The following is a 17500-nucleotide window of genomic DNA, read 5'->3' as shown; positions in this document are numbered from 1 at the left end:
AACGTAGACCAGAATGAATTGCTTACCACAGGAATGAATGTCCCCAAGAAGATACCAACCATGGAACACATACACTACCAACCGTAGACCAGGGTGCTCCTTACTCACAGACATGAGAATGCCAACCATAGAACATAGACCAGGGGTGGGCAAACTCAGGCCCGGGGGCCACATGCGGCCCACTGAGCCATTTCATCTGGCCCACAAAGCCTTTTAAATCCAAAGTACCTTCTTCAATAGTTAAAAAGTTTATAGTAAGTCTATTGAAGAAAGTACAAACACACGGCAAGCAGTTGGATGTCAGGTCTACAACATGGTCCTTAGTAGGCTACATAAGTACATAGACACAGTAAAACTCACTAACATACGTACAGTGAGTCCAATAATTATTTGATCCCTTGCTGATTTTGTTGGTTTGCCTACTAACAAAGACATGATCAGTCAATAAATGTTATGATAATATGTATTCTAATATGGAGAGACAGAATATCAAAAAGAAAATCCAGAAATTAACTTAAGAGAATATATATTAATTTATTTCTATTTCATCGAGCAAAATAAGTATTTGATCCCCTGCCAACTGATAACAGTTCCGTGCCCACAGACCAGATGGGCACTTCTGATCAACTTGTCATCTGAATTAAAGACACATGTACATACTAACATGCATAAAAGACACATTGAATCAGCATAATCAGTCCATAGTATGAGTGAATCAGTCACACTCCTTCCCTCCACCACTACACTGAAGGTGGGCCATTTTTGGATCTCCCAACATGACAATAATACACAACATACAGTCAAAGCAACGAAGGAGTGGCTTAAGAAGAAGCCTATTAACGTTGTGAAGTGGCCTAGACAGTCTCCAAATATTAACCCTATAGTAATTCTATGGAGGGAACTGAACCTCCCATTTGCCAAGCTACAGCCACAAACTATTAATGTTTTAGAGTTAATCTGCAAAGAAAAATGGGCAAAAATATTTTCTACTATATGTTCAAACAATGTCATCAACTAAAAGAAGTATCTGACCTCAGTGCACAACTAGGGCTTTGCCACAAAGCACTTTATCTTCTTTAGCTAGAGGGGTCAAATACGTATTTGCCTAAATTAAATACAAATCAATTAAAATATATTATTTTAAGTTATTTTCTGGAATTTCTTTTTGATATTCTGTCTCTCCATGTATGAATACATATTATCATTAAATTTGTAGACTGATCATGTCTTTATTAGTGGGCAAACCGGCAAAATCAACAAGGGATCAAATACATATTGGACTCACTGTAAGTTTAACACATTGGCTAGACCTCTATGTGAAGTGGGTAGGAATGAATTATGTTTTTGGGGGTGGGGGTTTGTGGTTTGGTGGTGGACACTTTGTGTGTGATGTTTGTGTGATATGTGCAAAAGTGTAAATGGGAAAAAAAAAATCCAAAGTACCATACTCACACCTAAAATTCTTAGAAAAGGAAAGGGTGTTGCAGGTGTGAGTTAGAAAAGGAAAGGGTGTTGCAGGTGTAAGATTAGATCACATCTAAGGTCACATCTAAATTTGCAGTGTACAGGTTTGAAATTATGTTATGTCAGTATACATCACAGTATTTATCATTATTGACACAGGAATGTTGCCTGAGACATCTGGCCCTACGATCCATATTCTACACCCAATGTGGCCCTCAGGCCAACATAATTGCCCACCCCTGTCATATACAGTGCCAAATGCCAGCTCTAGAACCTAGAATGCCAACCATAGAACATAGACAGTGCCAACTGTAACATAGAGACTGAGAGTATGCATTTCTATTTACTCTCAATGACAGTATGCCAGCTCTAGAACATAGAATGCCAACTGTAGAGCATATGATGCCAACATGATGGCAATCTGACAGCTGCCAATCAATCCGAGTGATGGAGGGCACTTTCAGAGCCAAGACGGAGCACCTCCATCTCTCTTTTTATGGGTGCCAGCCCAGCAATGCACTGAATGCAACACATGACAAGTTATTGTGACATGGCACAAGATGATTTATGTCGAAGGTAGCTATCCCACACTGGAAATATAGTTGTGTGTGTGTGTGTGTGTGCGTGTGTGTGTGTGTGTGTGTGTGTGTGTGTGTGTGTGTGTGTGTGTGTGTGTGTGTGTGTGTGTGTGTGTGTGTGTGTGTGTGTGTGTGTGTGTGTGTGTGTGTGTGTGTGTGTGTGTTTAAGAGAGAGACAGACTGAGAGAGAGACATACAAAATTGAGAGGGAGAGAGAGAGAGAGAGAAGGGGTGTACAAGTGGGTGAATGCTTGCACAAGTTGAATGTTCAGAAGAACAAAAGGTTATGTCATACCCTCTTCATTCGCTCTCTGCATTCCATCGCCATGACTCAAGGAGCACTGTAGAGTATCAGCTTATAAGCATGTTATTGGCCCTTTTGAAGAGTGTGTGTGAGAGAGAAAGAAAGAGGGAAGGTGAGAGAGAGAGAGCGAGAGAGAGAGAGAGGGAATGAAGGAAGAGCGAGTGACTTAATTAGAGAGGGCTTATGGGAGAGGGAGAAAAGTGTGGGGAGAGAAAGAAAGTGAGAGGGGGGTGGAACAAGAAGAGTTTGTGTGTGTGTGTGTGTGTGTGTGTGTGTGTGTGTGTGTGTGTGTGTGTGTGTGTGTGTGTGTGTGTGTGTGTGTGTGTGTGTGTGTGTGTGTGTGTGTTTGTGTGTTTGGGACATAAGCCCACATTATTGCCTTTTATTTTCTCCCTTTACTTCAGAGGCTGATGTGTTCCACAGGCAAGACAGGCTGCTTTTATTTATTTGTCCCCCAGTGATGCTGTGCGTGTGTGTATGCGTGTGTAAGCGCATGCGTGCGTGCGTGTGTGTATGCGTGTGTAAGCGCATGCGTGCGTGCGTGCGTGCGTGTGCAGGTTGGTTGGTGTTATTAATTTGACACTCTGCTGTAGAAGGGTGATGTAGTGCGTGCCTGCGTGCGTGCGTGCCTGCATGCGTGCGTGAGTGTGTGCATGCACGTGTGTGTGTGCTCAGGCTGGTGTGTTGTGTGTACTTGTCTCTGTGCTCTCTCGGGGTGATGTCATCGCTAGATTCCTCCGTGATGTCAGTGTGCTACCTGCAGGGTGCAAGCCAAGTGCTAAAAGGTTAAAAGGGAGATGCACTGAGGTCACACTGACAATAGACAGTGGTGAGGCTACCAGTTCCTCTGCTGCGAAACTCCATTTACAAGAAAAACAAAACACATACTGTAACTTTCCATGTTGAAAGAGGGGTACAGACTTAGAACGAGGTGGGAGGTGGGGGGTGGGGGGGTGACAATAGACAGTTGACAGACTGTCGGTTCATTTGCTACAACGATCCACACAAAAAAAAACGGAGTGAAGAAATGCAGCTTTTCGTGGGTAAAGTGCTGGAGTGGTGTGTTTACATTCCCATAGCTACAGCTACAGCTCTATTTTCCCCTTGTTTTCCTTGGCTACATTGCACCAAGCCTGAGCGTGTGTGTGTGTGTGTGTGTGTGTGTGTGTGTGTGTGTGTGTGTGTGTGTGTGTGTGTGTGTGTGTGTGTGTGTGTGTGTGTGTGTGTGTGTGTGTGTGTGTGTGTGCGCGCGTGCGTGTGTGTGACTTACTGTTTTGTACGTCAGCCGCGGTCTGCAAGCCATTACTAGGCAGCGAGCAAGCGTTGTGCACTGCTTGGCTGTCTGCATTACAGTTTGTGGGAGTTGTGCACTCCTTGGCATTCTAGTGAGCGTTGTGCACTGCTTACCGTCTGAGTCAAAGCGAGTATTGGGCACTGCTTGGCATTATAGCGAGTGTTGGGCTCTGCTTGGCAGTATGTCGTATAGTGAGTGTTGGGCTGTGCTTGGCAGTATGTAGTATAGTGAGTGTTGTGCCAAGAGATTATTTAAGTATATAGAGATATGCCAATGTAATAGGTTGCTATGGGCACCTAACATGACCAGGTTCCGGTCTGCCTAAAGGGACATGTCATTATACTCCTAGCATTGATTAGAACAGTCCTTAGGTCTGCCTAGGTCTGCCTAAAGGGGGATTTCCCTCCCTTCCCCCTTGCAATAATAGAACCAGGAAACAATGGGCCAATGGAACATCTCTCTCTCTACTCTCTCTGCTTGTGCTGTGCTTGGCAGTATGTAGTATAGTGAGTGTTGGGCTCTCTTTGCTTGGCAGTATGTAGTATAGTGAGAGCTGTGCTGTGCTTGGCAGTATGTAGTATAGTGAGAGCTGTGCTGTGCTTGGCAGTATGCAGTATAGTGAGAGCTGTGCTGTGCTTGGCGTCTACATTACAGTGCTACATTACTCTACATTAGTCTACATTACTCTACAAGTAGTCTACATTACTCCTCATCTCCTCCTCTCTGCCTCCCTCTTTCTCTCCGCCGTTGTGCTCTGCATGGCAGTCTGGGATGTGGATACCTAATCAGATCACTTCTCTGGGTCCTGAGACGGCCAATTGGATTTGAGCATCAGATTACATTTTGACAGGACGCTGTATTGGGTGTGGCAGGGTGGATGGAGAGAGATGGCATGGCTCTGCCCATTCCACCCTGCTGGTGGATGGGATAGGGATGGTGTCACTGTGCCCACGATCAGGGTGGATGGGAGGAAGATGAGCGTTACTATGCATATATTGGGGCATTATGTGCCGAGACTACTAGGCTTGCTTACCAACATCCATAGTGCCTCTGCAGTGTGTACTCTTTAGACTTCCCTGAGAGGAATGGCTGGTCCACAGTGGCCGCACTGCTCTGTGTGGGCTTGTGCTGCACTCTGGTGTGTAGGATTGTATAGTACTGTGTGGGCTTTTACTGCGCTGTGTGGCGTTGTACTCTACTGTGTGGACTTGCACTGCACTGTGTGGGCTTGTACTCTACTGTGTGGGCTTGTACTGTGCTGTGCTGTGTGGGCTTGTACTCTACTGTGTGGGCTAAGCTTGTACTGTCCTGTGCTGTTTTGGTTTGTACTGTGCTGTGCTGTGTGGGCTTGTACTCTACTGTGTGGACTTGTACTCTACTGTGTGGGCTTGTACTGTGCTGTGCTGTGTGGGCTTGTACTGTGCTGTGCTGTGTGGGCTTGTACTGTGCTGTGCTGTGTGGGCTTGTACTGTACTGTGTGGAGGAATGACTGGACATTCTCTGTGCAGGCAGCCAGAGAGACTGTACTGTACCATACTGTCTGGACTCTGCTGGCTGCCTTGAGGGGGGCTGTTGAGTGATCACTGACCACATTGTACAATGTGCACTTGGTTGGATGCAGTGCTGTCCTGTGTTCACTTGGTAGGTTGCCGTGCCATCCTGTGTTCACTTGGTACGCTGTACTGTAGGCTGTAGCACACTGGGTAGGCTATACTGTAGTTTGTAGGGCGTGAGAAAGAAGCCCGTTCTGGTTTGTGGGAATTTGGAGACTTAAAAGGGGGTGGAGTCACTCTCTGCCTCTTCATTTCTCCTCCTCTTCTCTCCTCCTCTCATCTTCTGTACTCCCTTCCTCTTTCCCGCCTCTCCTCATCTCCTCCTCTCTGCCTCCCTCTTTCTCTCCGCGTCTCTGCCGGCCTCCAGCTCAGGGGCTTTCCAGCTTACATAAAAGCTGTTTGGAGAAAGTTGTCATGACTCATAAAAAAACAGAAATCAAGAAGAACCACGCACGCACGCGCACACACACACACACACACACACACACATACACACACACACACACACACACACACACACACACACACACACACACACACACACACACACACACACACACACACACACACACACACACACACACACACACACACACACACACACACACACACACACACAGACTTGTGGCATTCTCCAGAACATCTGTTTAGGGGGCCCGTTCCCTGTTCCCACCCATGGAACATTCTGTAGTGATTGCAGCAATCAATGTTCAAGCTTTCATGTCATTTAGACTGGCTGATTATAAGTTGATGCCATCAATGACATTATGACTCAGAGAAACTGAAAACACTTTTTGGGAAACACTCTTGAAGTCAGTGAGAAAAGTACAATCCATTTGTCTATTTGGTGGAATTTGTCACTTGTTTGTATGTTCTCTGCTGTACGTTCCTCTGGTTAAAACATTCCTAAGCTAGTGGGAAAGTAGAATACGTATGCATGTTTGTCTATTTTGTGAGGATGTGTAATGTATTTGTCATGGGGTTTGTTTATATCCTCTTTTGCAAGTCTCCCTGGTTAAAATTGTCTGGGCAGCCCCTAATGCACGCCGTACCTCCAGTGGCGCGCTGTAATAGTCATTGAATAGTTAAGTACCATAGTACTACAATACTATGACATAACATATGGCCTTTATTAATATATTATGATTACCATTCTGGTAACAGAAAATGTATAACGCTGTGCCTTAAGTTAACGGGTTAAGTTTCAGTGTATGATGAATGTCTAATGAATTATAACCTTGCTGAAGGGAGTGAGCGTCTGCAGTGTATCAGGCCTTGTGGTGGCTTCTTCTCACAAGATATTGGTACTGTAGACGAGAGGGTTGGTCATCACCACAGTTCATTTAGCATGTGTCAGTCCCCCTGAGGAATGGCAATGGGGTGCACCACACATTTTATTTCATTTAGTGTGGTGTGCTGCAAACGAGGCCTTGACGGATTAAGACATGACCGATAGTTAGTGTTAATTCGCAATGGAGCTAATGCTCCGACTAGACTTAAGGGACTGTTCGTTATTTATTTTCGGGGTCGTCGGAAGATGACCACCTTTGATCGTCAAATTTTGCATGACCCTCCCCTAGCGAGATTCAAAACTTTGATGACCCTCCCCGCGACGCCGTCAAAAAATGCATGACCCTCCCCTAGGGAGAATTAAGAAATAGCCTTATTCTGCCTTATTTTTGACGTTGATTGACCAACACTGCTTAGTGAAAGGGCCGTTTCTGAGGCTATGTTACATTGAAACATACAACAAACAAGGCCACTTTGAAATGCTTTTTGTAATAAATGGGCCAAACATTTTTGGATGACCCTCTCCTAGCGAGCTTAAAAAACTTTGATGACCCTCCCCACAGCCATGAAAAAAAATACCCGACCCTCCCCTATTTTCTTCCGGTGACCCCAAAAATAAATAACGAACGGTCCCTAAGTGAGCAGCACTGCAGCAGGCAACATTAATGGCCCGAATGGCTATAACTCATTGCTATGTATAACTGGGCCGCGACAAGATTCAAGCAACAGAGAATCGCTTCTGTGAAGCAAGAGCGATACGAGAGATTGAAGCGACTAGAGTATGTCCGTTAAAAGCAGAATGCAAGCATTCCAACATGATGCCCTGATGAAGACAATGGGTCGAAACGCGTAGGCATGTAGCCAGTATTTAATAAAGGCTTTTTAAACTTTAGTAAGGAGTCCCTCAAATAGTGTTTTTTATCTTTGCATGGAAGTTTGGACGCCCAAGTTCTTTTTGATGAGCACCCTTTTTTATGAATTGGATACAGGACCCAGTGAAGCATTCCCTTTTCTCTTTTTTGTGATTCCAACAATCCCATTGGCTGTGGTGGCTGTTGCCGAACTGCGGCCATTGCTAATTTGCATAATATTCCCAGGAGTTCAACTACAAACTGTCGATCTCGTTGCGCGAATCGCCTTCATTTGACCGGATTGCTTTTGTCGTGCGACTCAATACAATGTCAATTACAAGTCAAGTCAAGTCAAGTTTATTGTCAATTTCTTTACATGCACTGGTCATACAAAGAATTTGAAATTGCGTTTCTTGCTCTCCCATTCAGACATAGACTAATCTAGGTAAGGACATAGACAGTATAGACATAGACAGTACTCATACATGGACATAGACAGTATGGACGTAGACATTGCTCATACAGACATTTAAAGTGCAAGACTGGACAACAGAAGACTTGTAGAGAACATACATTAAGAGGAGGTATTTTGTTGTGCTTTTTCTAAAAGTCCTTTATAGCGTTCTGACATAGTAATAGTAGCATTTGAAGAAAATAAATAATTTAAAAAGGTTTTATTAAATACACCAGCAGCAGTATGTGTGTGTGTGTGTGTGTTTGTATGTGTTTTGTGTGCGTGTGTGTGCGTGTGTGTGCACAATTACTTCCGTTGCTCGCCTCGCTCAGGTCATGGCCGGTGTATTCGTGCAGTAAGATATGTCCAAGAAATATCTAGACGAAATGCCAAGCAATGTCTTAACGACTCTACATAATCATCCCTTGATTTGCCCTTTGTAACCGGTCTAAGCTATCTGTACATGTTGTACATCTGATCTGTTAGGATATTCCCTCTATTTGGCATCAGTGACCACTTTGTCTTGTAGGGCGCATTTCAGTCAATGGCTCCACCATGTAAGGCTGTCACTAACCCAGGGGTCAGCCATGAGCTAAGGGTTAAGGAACTGGACTCGCAGCCAAGTGGTCACAGGTCATAGGTCACAGGTCCCGACACGAACAGGTGGGAAGTGGCTGACTGACCAGCACTCTCCTCCATCCAGTTGGTGGTATGGTACTTAACCCACAGGCACACTGCTTCCTGCTCGCCTGAGGTGCATATTCAAGACCTTTCAACTCTTTTTTATTGTTATTCTGAAACAAGTAAGTCACAGATACACATGGCACAGACAGAACTCAGAGCTCCTATTCTCACTTCAAAGCTTGTATTGTTATTATCCATTTCTCTGCACATCAATACTAAATCTCTGCCTCTACTGTATTGGGCCAGTGTCCAGTAAGCCTTGAAGGAATGTTGCTGTCAATGTCTTCCTCCATTTAAGGCCAAACCGTAATCTCTGCAGTAGCATATAGCTCCCACAGGACTACTCCAGTTTATACGAGCTATGCTAACGATCAGCTGTTGGAGGCAGTGGCCAATCACAAAGCCTCAAGGCAATGACCACACTGCTGGCCAGAATGGGACAGACTGTGAGAACTGTGTGCGTGTCGTAAGCATTAGCAAGTCATGACAGACTGCCAAGCCCATATATGTGACTTTAAAGACCCATGTCTGACCCATGTCGCCACATCATTCTGACAGACTGACATGGTGTGGACTGACAGACCCGTGTGTCTTTGGTCATACAATGGTCACACAGCTGAGTCTTGGGTGTGGTGACCCTAACCTCCACAGGTCACAGTTGGTCTGGACTGGGGGGGGGGCATCCCTTAGTACAGTGGTTCCCAAACTTTTTTTTTCTGCTGGACCTCCTGTTGAACCCAAGACTGTCTTTGAACCCCCCTCGCCCCTTTCATCCTATTTCCAATGGAATGAAAATGAAAGTGAAAGCCCACCTGGGGAAACTCCAACTCCCATTGTCATTATGACACAGCACTCCACAGCACACCGGTGCGCACTGCAGGCAACAAAATTGCATTTATGCCTCACCCATGCAAGGGGACAGCCCCCAATTGCGCCCTAAGGGAGCAGTGCAGCAGGACGGTACTTTGCTCAGGGTACCTCAGTCATGGAGGTGGATGAGGGAGTTAATTACTTACTAGTTAATTACTCCCCCCACTAACTTGGCGAACCTGGCAACCTTTGGGTTACAAGTCTGACACCCCAATGATCAGCATATTACCGGTGTATAAAATAATATACAGTTAGGCCTACTGTATTCAGAGGGACTGTGCACCAGTCACTTCTCTCCGTGACCGCCCCACAGCACTTCTGTGATCCCCTCTGGGGTCCTGACCACTGACTTGTATACTATAACTGGACAGCGTAGTTCGATAGAACTCCAATTCAACGGTTTTGAAGCAACCGCGACTGATTGACCCATGTCCCGCCCCCAGATGTTGCTTCACAATACATCGAACGTACAATGTCCAGTTATAGTATACAAGTCAGTGGTCCTGACCCTTAGTTTTGGAAGTACTGCCTTAGCCTGTGGTGCAGCAGCATAGCATACCTCTCAAAATCTGCCTTCTGAGATACACACCACTGAGTGACTGAAGTAAGAAATGAATTTTGCAACACTCCCTTCCCACCCCCTCCACCCCCCCCCACAAAATGATGAAAAGGGGCATACAGTTGTAAGGGAAACTGGATGAACACGATGATTTGGGGATGTCCTCGCGTGGCACTGATGGATGATCATGGCTGATGGAAGTCCTAATTTGATTCAGGAATAGATTAGATTAGATTAGATTAGATCAGAGTTTATTGGTGCTCGTGAATGCTGTAGGGAGAGTGTGTGTGTGTGTGTGTGTGTGTGTGTGTGTGTGTGTGTGTGTGTGTGTGTGTGTGTGTGTGTGTGTGTGTGTGTGCGTGTGTGCGTGTGTACGTGTGTGTGCGTGTGTACGTGTGTGTGAATGTGTGTGTGTGTGTGTGTTTGTGTACGTGTGTGTGTGTGTGTTTGTTTGTGTCAGCAGTGTGGTGGAGACAGCTGACAGGATGTAATCAGGATGTGTTTGTGTGTCTGTGTGCGTGTGCGTGTGTGTGTCTGTGTGTGTGTGCGTGTGTGTGTGTGTGTGTGCGTGTGAGTGAGTGTGCATGCGTGCGTGTGCTACTCGTCCCAGTGAAATCTGGAGATGGCAGCTGACTGAAATGTCTTTGTTTTCTGTTGTACCGCTCTCACTGTGTGTGTGTGTGTGTGTGTGTGTGTGTGTGTGTGTGTGTGTGTGTGTGTGTGTGTGTGTGTGTGTGTGTGTGTGTGTGTGTGTGTGTGTGTGTGTGTGTGTGTGTGTGTGTGTGTGTGTGTGTGTGTGTGTGTGGTTGCACATTCGAATGCATGTGCAGTATTTGCAAGACAGAATCTGTGTCTTCTTACTAGTGAAAAGAAAACATGTGTAAGAGTCTGCGTATGGTTCCCAAGCAACAGCAAATGAACTTGCGACGTCCTTAGCCCCAGCCCAGTCACTAATCACCATAGTTATAAATCTCACTGGTGCATCAACTCAACTACTAGGGATGGTACAAACCGCACCGAAAACCGAAACCGTACAATTCACACACCATACCGAACCGTGAAATGCAGTCCGTGGCAAACCGCAATTCATGTACTGCCCAGAAAAATATGTAAAACAGAGATTCTAGGAGTATCTTATCCAGTCTCTCTGATTAACACATTATCATATAAGACCAATCAGACGATGACACAATTAAAATCACACCATTTTAACATTATAAGCCAAACCATATGTAGGATATTTAGTGATAAGTCTGATTCTATTAGAAACTTGAAAGAGGGCATTTGGAACGCTCAGACTGCGCACATCCGCTGACGACAGCTGATTCAACTTGCGCATCATCACTTTATAATTGCAGTTATATAAACATGGTTTAATATTCCCATGCACCATCTATCATGAACTAAAAAAAGAACCGTATAGAACCGAAAACCGTGACCTTGATACCGTGATATGAACCGAACCGTGAACTTTGTGAACCGTTCCACCCCTATCAACTACACTGGGGAGTCACTGAACACTGCCAAACACGGACACATGCGCGCGCGCACACGCGCACACACACACACACACACACACACACACACACACACACACACACACACACACACACACACACACACACACACACACACATACATACCCACGCACTCATATACACACACACACACACACACAAACGCACATCAACTCCAATGGGGAGTCCCTGCCAAACACAAACAGCAGACTGCCAAATGAGCCCCCTCTTCTAGTTGGTGTGTGTGTGTGTGTGTGTGTGTGTGTGTGTGTGTGTGTGTGTGTGTGTGTGTGTGTGTCTGTGTGTCTGTGTGTCTGTGTCTGTGTCTGTGTCTGTGTGTGTGTCTGTGTCTGTGTCTGTGTCTGTGTCTGTGTCTGTGTCTGTGTCTGTGTCTGTGTCTGTGCCTGTGCCTGTGCGTCTGTATGTGTACACAGCAGCTGTTTTTTAGCATCACCTACCAGTTGAGGTGTGGGGCAGCAGTAGCTTGTCAGGCTGCCTTTGCTGGGCCTTGAGCCATGTGTGGACCCCCATCACCACCACCACCACCACCACCCCATCACCACCCTCCCCAACCCACAGTCTGGCAGCAGACTTCAGCCTAATAAAGACATAGTCAGCAGTCCTCAAGAGGTGGTGGTGGTGGTGTTGGGGGGGGGGGTCTCCATGGGGGGATGTCCAGCAGTGAGTGGCACTGGTAACTTGGGGTTTTTAGTGTTTAGAGAGAGAGACAGAGAGAGAGAGAGAGAGAGAGAGAGAGAGAGAGAGAGAGAGAGAGAGAGAGAGAGAGAGGGAGAGAGAGAAAGAGAGCGTTTTGGTTGGTGAGGTACCCTGCGGAGGGGCTGGAGTTTCGGCTCTACTGCCCACGCTTGGTTACAGTAGAGTCCAGAAAGCTTCTGATTGATAATACCAACACATTACCAAGCTCACTTCACTTCACTTCTCCAGGGCCAAACATGGACATGTTTTTGAAGCAGATGAAACCGTTATTTGCTGACTTAAAAACAGAACAGAAATTACCTTCAGGCTTATTTTTCAGTGGTCCTCCACAACGTTGTGCCAATGAAAAAATGCCTAAAACTTGTGGCCATGTTGTCCTCTTTTGAGTTTGCCCCTTCAGCACATACTGTATATTTTTATATTTTAGGATTCACCTGTTTTTTGGCAGAACAGTGTGGGATATGATTTAGAGCATGTGTGGGGAACCTATGGCCCAGGGACCGTTTACATGAGGCCATCTTATCCGGCCCAGATACAATTCTAATGTTACGCAGTTTCACATGAAATATGGCATGTTTTGTAAAGCAATCTTGGAAATGACATATGCAACACAATTAAGTTATATTTACAGGGGACCTAGTGAAGGTGGGTCTGTTGTAAAGGTGGCCACCTTCAAAATGAGCCTAAAGTGCAGGCGAAAATACTGGTTTGTGTTCAGGTCCTTAGAGGACTTCATTAAATTTGAAGTGGCCCCTCAAATGAAAAGGGTTCGGTGCCCCTGGTGTAGAGAGACAGAGAGCAAGAGCAAAAAGCCCCTGTTTGGTGAGAGTTATTTTTTCCTCCCAAAACCGCCGTGGTCATTACGTTGTCCCAGCAGTGCCAGCCCCTGCTTTTCTTTTCTTGTGTTTCCCCGTTCACAGCTTCAGGCCTAAATTCCACTCAGCCAGCCCAAACCTTGCCCGCATCAAAACCTCACTTCAAACTTTGAACAGACACTCTACGTATGTTATAACCCTAAATTATAATGTGGTACACAGTGTGTTACTGTCCTGCAAAGTGTATCGCAACATGGCCAATCCTGGGATTTGACTTGCTTCAGTCTTCAGGCTTCATTGTTAATGGGGTATGCCACTATTTTGGGGCTTAATACAGTTAAAATCGTTGGCTGGAGTTTATAAAGGTGGTTAAGTGTCTTATTTTTCATGTAAGCCGTTGTCTTGCTTTAAGACAAGTTAAAAGAGGGAGTATGTCGCTAAACTAGTGAAAGTCAATGCATCCATGTAGCATTGCTACATGCTACACGGATCCATTGACTTTCACTAGCTTAGCGACATGCTCCCTCTTGTCTTAAAACAAGACAACGGCTTACATGAAAAATAAGACACTTTACCACCTTTATAAACCCTGGCCAACGATTTTAACTGTATTAAGCCCCAAAATAGTGGCATACCCCTTTAAGTGGTGAGGTTTTATGTCTGTTGTAAGTGTGTGTTTGGGTTTGTGTGCATGTTTGCTTAATCAGTATCAGATTGATGTTTACTTATGTAGTGTTGTTGTCTATACTTCATTCATTCTTTACTTCATTGTATTCCAATTGTGCACTTTGTCAGTGTCATTAGTGTTTTTGCATTTAATGCAAAATTGCAATACATTTATTAAAATCTGTTCAGAAAGACTTGTAGCCCTTTTTTATGGAAGATTGTGATAAAAAAAAAAATCGAAAATAGAGATTTTATATAAAGAAATCCAAATGCATGTGTATTTTGTACACTGCACGTGTGTGTTGCAGGGTATACCAGCGTGAGGGCCGGCTAGAGGATGCCCTGGGTGTGTGTGAGGGGATGATGTGTGTGTGTGTTTATGCATGTGTATTTTGTACACTGCACGTGTGTGTTGCAGGGTATACCAGCGTGAGGGCCGGCTAGAGGATGCCCTGGGTGTGTGTGAGGGGATGCTGGAGCAGCAGCATGAGGATGGAGACGATGAGGAGGAGGCCAGCAGGAGCTGCTCCATCTACACAGACATGGCCGCTATAGAGAAGAGCAGGGGCAGACTGGACAAGGCCATCGGACACCTACTACAGGTGTGTGTGTGTGTGTGTGTGTGTGTGTGTGTGTGTGTGTGTGTGTGTGTGTGTGTGTGTGTGTGTGTGTGTGTGTGTGTGTGTGTGTGTGTGTGTGTGTGTGTGTGTGTGCATGTGTGTGTGTGTGTGTGTGTGTGTGTGTGTGTTCGGGACGTAAGCCCACATCATTGTCTTTTATTTTCTCCCTTTACTTCAGAGGCTCTCATATGTTCCGCAGGCAGAACAGGCTGTTTTATTTATTTGGCCCTGTGTTCTAGAGCAAAGGTTCCCAAACTTTACCATGGCAAAGTCCCCCACATACCGGCAGGGGCGCCGCCAGGAATTTTGGGCCCTATGAAAGATTCTAATTTTGGGCCTACCAACCCCCCCCCCCCCCCCCACCCCCTTCTTTTTTTCTTTTTAAATTATTACTATTGTTATTCGGGGGAGCGGAGGGGGGCATGAAGGGCATGAATCCAACACATAGATTTATATAGGCCTAATTTGAATTGTTAAGAATCTTCAGAGGGGGCAAATAATCATTCTGAAAGACATAAAGCATTATGGTCGGAAAAGCTGAGGCTTTTGTTTTTCCATATTCAAATAAGACAGATTTCCCAATAGCATTTCCATTAACTCTTAATTAAAACAGCGCAGATAGCTACTCAACATAGAGACAGTTTTCCTTTCTTTGCGCCTACCCCGTGTGGTTAGCCGCCTGGGTAGCCTAGGACGCAATTCCATAGGGTTACACTCACAGAGCTTATTGGTAGTCCGCGTCAGTCTGGTATTAGACATAGGCTGTGCCGTGTGCGCAGATTATCCAAAATGATTTGGTGACTGACGTCAATAGCCTATCTAACCTGCAGCTGTCTCGTCAAATCGCTGTTCATTTTCTGCATCCAAGTTTTCCGTCGGACTGAAACTGAACGTGACTAACAGATTGTGGTGCGCTGTCCATCAGCACCACGCTGACATTAGTCTAATTTAGACGTCCGATAAGCATTTAGCCTATTTCGTGCCAAGGGTAAAACTTCATGAGAAGAAGAAAATCTCTTGCCCTAGCCATTAGGTTAGCCTACTCCGTGTTGTTACATTGTTGTGAGGATTGATTGTAAAAAAAAAAAAAAATAGCCACCGCTTGTCAAAGGCACGGCTCTCCTGCGCAAACATGATAATTAAATGGCTGATAAGAGAATCCAAAACTTAGGCTACAAGTTGTTGTCAAATCAGCCTTCATTCCCCTCACGTAAGTTTCAACTGATGCTGTTGGGTGACCAGAGAGAACCAAAACTTTACTGATGAGAGGGTCAAAACCGAACACAAACAAAAGCAGGTCAACGAGTGTTGTGTTCCCCCCTTGCGCTGTTGGTCCACACCGCGCTGACAGTGGCAGTTGATAGACGTGCAACATTCATCACGAAACGCGGATAGGGCCTATAATCTACAAATTTGATATGGACAAAACAACAACCCTCCATCATGAGTGTTGTGCCATTGCTATGCAGGATAATGGCCGAACCATTTAGTTATATAAAAACATTATTTTGGCACTTAATAACCACAGAAGCAAGCGATTCTGTCAGCCCTGCAATCGCTTCAGCAGTAGGCTATGGTAGTCGGGAAAGTAGGCTATTGTGTTTGGAGGCTATAGCCTAGTTTATCACTTTTGCCGTTTGCTCGCGGTGACATAAAGGTGGATTGTTTAAATAGGATCCATGCTAGCGTGCTCTCTTGGAAGTTTATCCAAGGTTTCTGTTTGTTAGTTAGGCCTATCATTTGATTGCGTTTGCAAACGCAATGTCATTGAGTGAGCATACCTTCTTTCTTGGAGAAAAATTGAGTGACCAGTTGCCTGCTTCTGACCCTCTCCTCTTTCTGCCGTCTTTTCTTGCCAACCTGACTACATTACTCTGTCACCACCAGCTCACCATCATGTGGTTAAGACATAGATTGTAGCCTACTGTAGCCTTACTAACATTCTAAAATTCTATGGGTTAAGACCTCAAGTCGCTCTTTAGGCTACTCCTGCTGCCAGCATTTCGGACGCTGTGCGATTCAACGCCTCGCGCGCCGCCAGATTGGACCGCACCATTTCGCAAGAGCTAAGGGGGGAAGGGTCCTAAAGAACTGACGAAAACGTTATGGAAATCGATAGTTGTGTGTTTAATGGGCCTACGTTCATTTCCAATTACCATTTCATTGTAAATAGACATTTTTTTTAAAAGGCAAGAATATTAGTTCTAATATTTTATTAGGCTATTAATTGCCATCCGCGGACGGGCCGTTGTGTTGGTCTGGGCCGTTATAATCAGTACCACTTTTCCCCCCCTGTCGGCGCCCCTGCATACCGGTATATTGCAGCCAAGGCCCACCTTACATGGGTCATGCCACACTATTTTTCTATGCATCCCTTGTCACAATCAAAGTCTAGGTCTGTTAGTCAGTGCCCCACTGGAATATATAAAATAATAACTTGACAACAATACAAGTAATGTTCAGAGATGCAATAGATTATTATAATGCAGTTCTAATGAGAATATTGTTATTTTTATTTATTTTGGTGTACGATTTACTGCACAACATTAACTGTCAGTAGGCTACCCAGAACCAGAACAGGTGTGGCTAATTAAGGGAGGCATGGAACACTGAAGAGTAACTGTCAATTTTTTGAATTTTAGAACTCTGCTGTAGAATACTCAATGGCAACCACTGCTTGCTGTGAGGACTAATTACTTAGCTGTTGGGCCTAGTGAGTCAACCAGAACAGGTGTTGCCAATTATGGGTTCTGACAGTTACCGGTACTTTTCAGTGGTCATTAGCTAAGTTAGATTATGTTATTTTTACTACAACTGCTATACATGGGTTCTCAATCTTTGTTTTCCCCTGCCTGCGCAACCCTGGCTGCACACAACTCAACCTCTGATTGTTGGAAACCGCTGTCGGTCAAAAAAATTAGCTCAGGGTGGTTGGCTGCCAGTGATTTGCCCATCCTCACAACGCCATTTTATAAACAAAAAAACCTATGTATGCTTTGGCCCAAAAGGCAAGCCCACTTTTAGCTTTTTTTTACGAGAATGCAGTCTAGTTTAAATAAAAATTGAGCTATACTTTTCCTGCCAACCTGCCGCGGCCCCCCTAGCACCCCTTCGCGGGCCCCCAATTTGAAAAGCACTGTTCTAGAGGAGTGATGTTGCGTGTGATGCCTGTTTGAGTGTATGCGTGTGAGTGTGTGTTCGGGCTGGTGTGTTGTGTGTACTTGTCTCTGTGCTCCAGAGGGGGGATGTCATCACTAGATTCCT

General features: G+C 45.2%; 1 protein-coding gene across 1 annotated transcript in view; it reads left to right on the top strand.

Moving 5' to 3' along the window:
- Positions 1 to 17500, top strand: part of ttc23 (tetratricopeptide repeat domain 23) — a 43272-nt gene that overhangs the window by 9629 nt on the left and 16143 nt on the right. The window contains exon 6 of the mRNA XM_063197481.1: positions 14035 to 14218. Coding sequence (XP_063053551.1) covers positions 14035 to 14218 — 184 coding nt within the window. The remainder of the gene's footprint in view (positions 1 to 14034; positions 14219 to 17500) is intronic.

Source organism: Engraulis encrasicolus, chromosome 4, assembly GCF_034702125.1.
Source record: "Engraulis encrasicolus isolate BLACKSEA-1 chromosome 4, IST_EnEncr_1.0, whole genome shotgun sequence".
NCBI lineage: Eukaryota > Metazoa > Chordata > Actinopteri > Clupeiformes > Engraulidae > Engraulis > Engraulis encrasicolus.
Note: the sequence above shows the minus strand (reverse complement) of the source record. Positions and strands in the feature narration are given on the sequence as shown.